Source organism: Pygoscelis adeliae, unplaced genomic scaffold (assembly GCF_000699105.1).
Source record: "Pygoscelis adeliae isolate BGI_AS28 unplaced genomic scaffold, ASM69910v1 Scaffold243, whole genome shotgun sequence".
In the NCBI taxonomy this organism is placed as follows: domain Eukaryota; kingdom Metazoa; phylum Chordata; class Aves; order Sphenisciformes; family Spheniscidae; genus Pygoscelis; species Pygoscelis adeliae.
Window position 1 is genome coordinate 46,020 of NW_008824363.1, and position 6,668 is coordinate 52,687.

The window sequence follows — 6,668 nt, forward strand, 5'->3', positions numbered from 1 at the left end:
GTCACCCCCTGCCACTGGCGAGGACAAAGCAGTCCGTGCATCCGTCACACTCGGCCGACCACCTTGGGAAGCTGCTGCCTGTGGGGCTCGGGGCGGCGGGACAATAACCCCTTGTCTTGTGCCTGCCTGGTACCATGCCAGGACATCCCCGGAGGTGACACATGTCGAGCGGGGAAGCGGCACGCCTGCCCGCACGTGCTTGAAACTGGGAGATTTCACTGGGATTTACCTCGAATACACGTTAAGACCATAAACCGCCTTATCCGAGGCTGCGGGCAGGCGCTCTGGCAGGGATGTTATCTCCTGCCTCCCGGTCCAAAGCGAGCAGGCAGCGCTATGGCACGCAGGCTAACAAGGGTTGCAAGGAGAAGTTAACTTTGGCAGTAAAAAAAATACAAAATAAAATGGAAATCTGGATTTTGTTCCCTTATTTTACACAGAGTTTCACAAAGCCAGTGCAGGCAGAGGGGGATCCAGCCCTGGCACAGCCCTGCTTCGCTGCCTGAAAAGGCAATTAAGGACTTGGGCGTGTTTGTTATAAGCGATTTCTTTCTCATTTCTGCTCCTGTAACAGCAGCATCGGGTCAAAGGGTTTTTACGAGGCTTTTGCATTACAGTTCTGTCATTTGCCTTTTTTTCTGGAGTCCAGCTTGAGGCCAGCACGACCAACAGCCCTGAGCCCAAACCAGAGAAGAGCCGCTGGATCGAGGGTGTCTGCGGGAGCAGTGTGCAGGATTGGGCCCTGGGGACCAGGTTATCAAACCAGCCCCGCGTGCAGCCGGGCACGGCTCCTCAGCGCTGCCGGTCGCCGGTCGGCAAAGCCCGAGTGAGTCTCCATGTGCAGGGGCTGGCGAGGTGCTTCGGCAACCACTGTGGCTCCCCAAAACGGCAGCCGCGGCTGCTCCGATTCCCACCCCGCCACCGTCCTTTTTAATTTAGGACCTTGGGGTTAAAAAAAATAAATAAATGCCAAGAGAGAGGCTTTTCTGATTAAATTACAGCTGGCCGGCGACGGAGCCGGAGATCAATTTCAATTTCTCCCTTTTTTTTTTTTTGGGGTGGGGGAAGCGCTGGGGATGGCGCAGAAGAGGGGGGAGAAAATCAGACTTGCTAATTTCCCCCTGTAATTATACCTAAAGAGGAACGGTGCCGCATGAGGTCCCTGGTGTGCGAGGAGTAATTTAGGGTTGCTTTGCGAGGCCTCTATGAAATTTGGAAGGAGAGGGGCTCCCCCCGCCCCCGGTAATTGTATTTCTGGTGCCGCAGATGGTGCTGGCTCCGGATACTTGCTATAAAGAAGATGGATCGCAGCACGCGGAGGGAGGCGAGGTGACGGCATCGCTCTCTCGCCTTCATGATGAGCATTATCCATCAGGCCCTTTACAAGGCAGCGGGAGCCGGGACAATAAGGAATTGCCTGGCAGGTAAAGGCCACCACATCCAGTGTCCAGTGTCCCTGTCCCCAGCCAGCGTCCCTGCCTCCGTCCGGGTTTATTTCCAGCCCATCTTCTTGGTTGTCGCCGTATCTCTCAGCCTTCCCAAACCTCCATAAAAATGAGGAGGAGTGAGGTCCAGGGCTTCCCCTAAGGGTGATGTAGCACCGTGGTGGCTGCACGGTCACACGTGTCTCTGTGCCCAGTGTTCGCCTGATATTCAGGATATCTCTTGAAACCGCGATCTTGGAAGACCCGTTAGGTCACAGGTGTCTGGAAGGGGGCTGAGGAAGAGCCCGGCCATCAGGGCTGCAAAGAAAAGCCTGGCGATGAGCCCGAGTGCAGCAGTGAAGGTCCCATGGGCTGGTGGTGGCGACCATGAATGAAGTAATTGATTTTTTTTTTTTTTTTTTTTTTTTTTGACGCTTGTGGCAGGGAAAATGGCTGTGTCATTTGCAGGTATTTCCCCGTATTTATAAAACATTGTTTCCTGAGCAGCTGTCTGGATGTCTCCTAGCGTGCACAGCCATGCTCGCACAGCCATCCTCTTCCTCACGCCGGGTCCCTCCCCACCAAACGCAGCTGCTGCTGCTCGAGAGGGGTTTTCCAGCAGCTCCGCACGGTCCTTGGATGGGGAAAAAGCAGCTCCTGGGGCTGAGAAAAAAAACCTCAGAAACTCCCCCACCTCCATGGTGCTTAACCCAGCCATGCCGAGGTCTCCTGCTTTTGGAGCCCAGGGAAAAACAGGGGCCAGAGGAAACCTAATAACTGCCCCGGGGCGGCCGAGCGCGGAGAGCTAAAAGAGAAGCCGGGTCCCTGGCTATGTAAATAAATGTCAAGTTATCTGATCACGCAGGCAATAAATAGAAACAGGAGAGCACGGCGATAGGAGCCGCATCCGCCCGGAGCGTCACTGCATGGACGGGAAGGGTGGGATGCCCCGGGCCCGGGGAAGGGACGCGCGGGAGGGCCTGGGGATGGAGCCGGGTTTGGTGATTTACAAGATGTGACAAGGCCAGCTGAAAATGATGGATAGGAGGTGGGTAATGCCGCTCCCCAGCTGGGCTCCGTTGGTGTTAGCGGAGGGGAGAGGACGTCCCCAGCTATTTATCATCTTTCCCCAGGCCCCTCTAGGACTGTGAACACCCAGTGTCCAGCACACGCTGGGTGGGTTAACCCTTTCCGAGGATGCCTGGGGGTAAGTCTCTGCCGCCCGTATCCTGGCTACAGCAGGAGGATGCGTTTTCGCTCTCCTTCTCTGTTTCTGCCCCAAAGCACCCGCAGATGGGTGGGATGCTGCTGCTCCGGAAGAAGCAGGCAGGGGCTGGCTGGGCTGGTTCCCAGATGGAAAACGGAGTCTTTCCCTTTTTCCAGGTTTTTTTTTTGTGCCTGGGGTGCAGTGGGGGGGAGCGCCTGTGGGCAGGCCGGGTGGGCAGCACCAGGCAGGCTGAGGTCGGCAGCTCATCACAGTAGTGGGGGTGATGAGCCCCAGCATCGCCTGCGCAGGGAGGGCAGGCAATGGGGGGGGGTGTAGCAGAAAACAGTGAACGGCAGCTGGAGCCACAGGGAACCCCCCTGGACCTCAGGCGTTGCCGATCCCTCCCGCAGCTCCTCGGCCAGCGCTGCCTTATTAGATTTGGCAAAATATTACGGGAGTGTTTGGAAGGTTAATTAACGCAAGGCACTGCAGCATGGGAACCCGGCGTCACCGATGGGTTAGCCCTCGGCCAGCCGAGTTCAGGCTGCCGAGCTGAAATAAAACCTGCCCCAGCACGATGCGCCCAGGACCACCCGGTGCCTTTTTACAGTCGCACGGTCTGCTCTGTGCAGGATTAGACCTGGCACCGTCCAGTCCTTCCCGCTGCTGACTGGGCAGCATCAGGGCATGCAACCCTCAGGGCATCCCCGATGCAATGCTCCCCCGCCATCCTGACCCTATAGGTACCAGGCATATAGGGGACCTGCTTCATCTGTGGGGAAACCGAGGAATGAGGCTGCGAGGGGAGCTGGCTGCTTTGCGCAGGAGAGCTGGGCTGGGGCCCTGCCCGTACTCGGCAGATGTTGCTGCTCACCAGCAAGAATCCACCTTGTCCCCCTGCCTGGGTGCTGCTTCTCATCCCACGTGAGCCCCAAGGATCAAATAAACCCAGAAACAGCTCCTTATGGTGCACTTTGGGCAGCGCAAAGGTTTTTCCTTCAACGTAAACTGTGTTTAGAGGAAAATCCTGCGCCTGGCAGCTCGGCAGCGGCAGGGTCTCCTTCAGCATCACCGTGCAGGAGCAGCTGTGGTGGGAGATGCTGGGTGCCCTCCCCAGCACAGGGATGGGGGAAGTGAGGGGCAAACAAAGCTGAACCGGAGCCGAGGTGCCGTTTGGGGCTGCGATACCAAACAGCCGTGGCTGTTTATCCCCTCCTGCTTCCCCTGCAAGCCCCGTGTGTGTGTCGGGGTGCAGCCGCACAGCCGGTAACCCGACGCTCCCATTCCTGTCATGTTTTACATGGCCGGGCATGTGGTTATATTTTGTTTTGCCAACCTTTGCTTTCCCCAAAGGAGGGAATGAAAGGGCCAGTGTGCCGCCAATTTATTGTGCCTCCCGAGAGCCCCATGGCTGCCGAAAAAGCAGATGCCTTCTGCTTAATCTGGCCTGTTGCTATGTAAACCTCCTTTCCCTCTTTGATGTCCCCTATAAATACTCCATGTGTTTCCAATAAACTGGCATTTTTATCACTGGAGCTGTTAAAGGCAGATCTGTGTCAGATTTGTCCCTGGGCTCGGCCGGGGGTTCGCTGGGGATAACCTCCCTGCCCTCGTAAAGGGGCTCATTGTATCTGGGAACGGGGGTGCGGGGCTGGGAGGGGATGCGGCCGCTGCAGCGACGGCACCTCTCTCGGGTACGGCACGATGCTCCCAGGGGAATGGGGTGCTGCCCGGATCCTGATCCCGCATCTGCTGGGCCTGAACCCCGTGCTGGGTCCACCACGGCCCCGGGGACCCTCAAGGCTTTGCCTGCCTGCCTGGGGCTCCCCCTCGCAGCCAGAAGTGCTGCTCGCTCACGTTTCTTTTCAGCCTTCCTTGCAGGCAAGCAGGAAGCCCGGGCTCCTTGGGGGTGATCTCAGGCATCTCTTTTTTTTTTTCCCCCCAACCCCTAATTTTGTCGCTTAAATGATGCGACGGCCAAAGGGTGTGCAGGGAATGCAACCCAGCGTCCTTCCGTGAGGAGCAGCCCAGAAGCAAGGACCTCCCCTCTTTTCGTTAATATTATTTCACTGAGATGTCAGGATGAGACCCACCTCACCTGCTCACAAACACCTTCTTAATCTCCCTGTAGTTCCCCCCTGCCCTTTCACTGATATAAATCTCTCTGATTATCATTGTCGCCCAAGGACGGAGCACAACCCCCCCCGCCCCCCGGCTCGGGGCACCTCCTCCATCAAGTTCATGGGTCAGTCCCTGTCCCCTGCAGCGGGTACTGCTGCTGTCGGTGATGCTGGCAGCACGCGAGGCTTTGGGGTGCTCAGCCCTGACGGGGGGTCCCTGGGGGAGCTGGGTTGCGGCTGGAGCATCAGCCCCACCCTTCTCTGCGGGAGGAGATGGCCTGGGGCGTCTGCAGAGGGGTGAGTAAGTCCCTGCGTCCTGGGACGTTTGGGGACGAGGTCTGAGTGTGGTCTGGTGCATTAACAGCCTGTGACAAGGGCGCTCATGTGAGGGAGCTGAGATGGACGGTGCTATATTTCAGAAGGGTGTTGGATACAGGCAAGGTTACTGTGGGTCTGGGTCTTCCCAAAAGCTCTGCGTGTCAGGTGTGAGCATCACCGTACGTTGTCACTGTGCAAAATTCGTCCTAAGAGACCCCGGTGGGGCAGGGGGCTCCGTTTTAAACCTTTCCAGCCTTGGACGCTCCTGCAGGGACGGGGCTCGCACTGCGGCTGCCTGCGGGATGGCAGCTCCGTCTCGTCCCCCCAGAGCTGCAGCATCCTCCTCCTGCCACTGCATCCTCCCCGGGAGCTTCTGCCCCTTCCACTGCCCGGAGATGAAGGTCTGGTTGTGCTCCTGCAGCTCCAGCATCTCCATCCCGATGCCACACCGCACGCGGAGGGCGCCTGCGTGGACCATGCTCTGGGCATGACCTGCACGAAGCTGAGCTCCCCATCAAAGCCCGGCGGCAACCGGGTTACCGGCTGTGGGGCTGGGCAACCAACGTCTCTGCCCTGTTGGGAAACAGGGAGAGGGGTTGTTGTGGTTTTTTTTTTTTTAATCCCTGTTTTGGCCTGAAATGTGGTGTCAGAAGCCTGGCTGATATATGCTGCAAAAAAAGGGGTCGGCAGCGCCGGTATTCTTTATTTTGACAGGGCAATGAAAGTGTTATGTAGTCGTGACGCCTCCCTGCTGCTCCACCCCCCTCGGCCTTTATTAACCTGAAAGAGCCCAGGATCCTATTTATAACCTAACCTGAATTGTGCAATGCATGGGGAAGGGGCCACAAAGAGCAGTGATTTATGAACGCGGAAAAAACAATGCAGACCCTCCGCGCTCTCCCCCAGTCCGGAGGGGAGACCCCTTCACCCAGCCCCAGCGCCGCGGGGACGAACCCCGGGGGGGTTTGAAACGCCCCTGCTTGGTTTGCACAAGGTGAAAGCAGTCCCTGTGCTCGCTTTTGGGTTTGAGATGGGAAGCCAGAGCCTCCTGGGCACCTGATTCCCCCCCGCCAGGCCCTATAGCTGCTATATGGACTGAGCGATCTGCCCTGTCCTGTTAGGGTTTGCAGCCTTCACGGGTGGGTTGTGTTGAACATCCCGAGGGTGTTTGTGCCCCAGCTTATCTCCTGGTGCTCTTCTGCAATGCTGCTCCCCTCGAGATGTCCACAAGCGTCTTTCTAAAATTATTTAATAGGTTTTAAATTAATTACTTTGATAAAAAGTGCTTTCTGCTCGCACGTCAGGAGCGCTGACAGATTGCAAAGCCCCTCGTTACGGCGCGGGGGGAAGGGGAGGGATGACAGCGAAGCTTGTCTCTCCAAGGTCAAACCCCTTCCATTCCTCACCCTTGCCTTTCTAATAACGTTGTCAATGAGCGCCGGCATCGGCAGCTTCAGGGGGAAAGGAAACTTGCTGTCAAGCTTGGCTCCACGCACAGGCATGCGTGGACATCCACGGCAGTGTCTCGGGGGTGGGTTTGGGGTGGTTGGGTGCTTCCCTGGCCCTGGTTAAATGCCTGATGCCCACCATCATCAATGG

General features: G+C 57.3%; 1 protein-coding gene across 1 annotated transcript in view; it reads left to right on the top strand.

The window, feature by feature from the left end:
* Positions 1-6,668, top strand: part of FIGNL2 (fidgetin-like 2) — a 37,788-nt gene that overhangs the window by 365 nt on the left and 30,755 nt on the right. The window contains exons 2-3 of the mRNA XM_009319890.1: positions 650-826; positions 1,267-1,424. Coding sequence (XP_009318165.1) covers positions 650-826; positions 1,267-1,424 — 335 coding nt within the window. The remainder of the gene's footprint in view (positions 1-649; positions 827-1,266; positions 1,425-6,668) is intronic.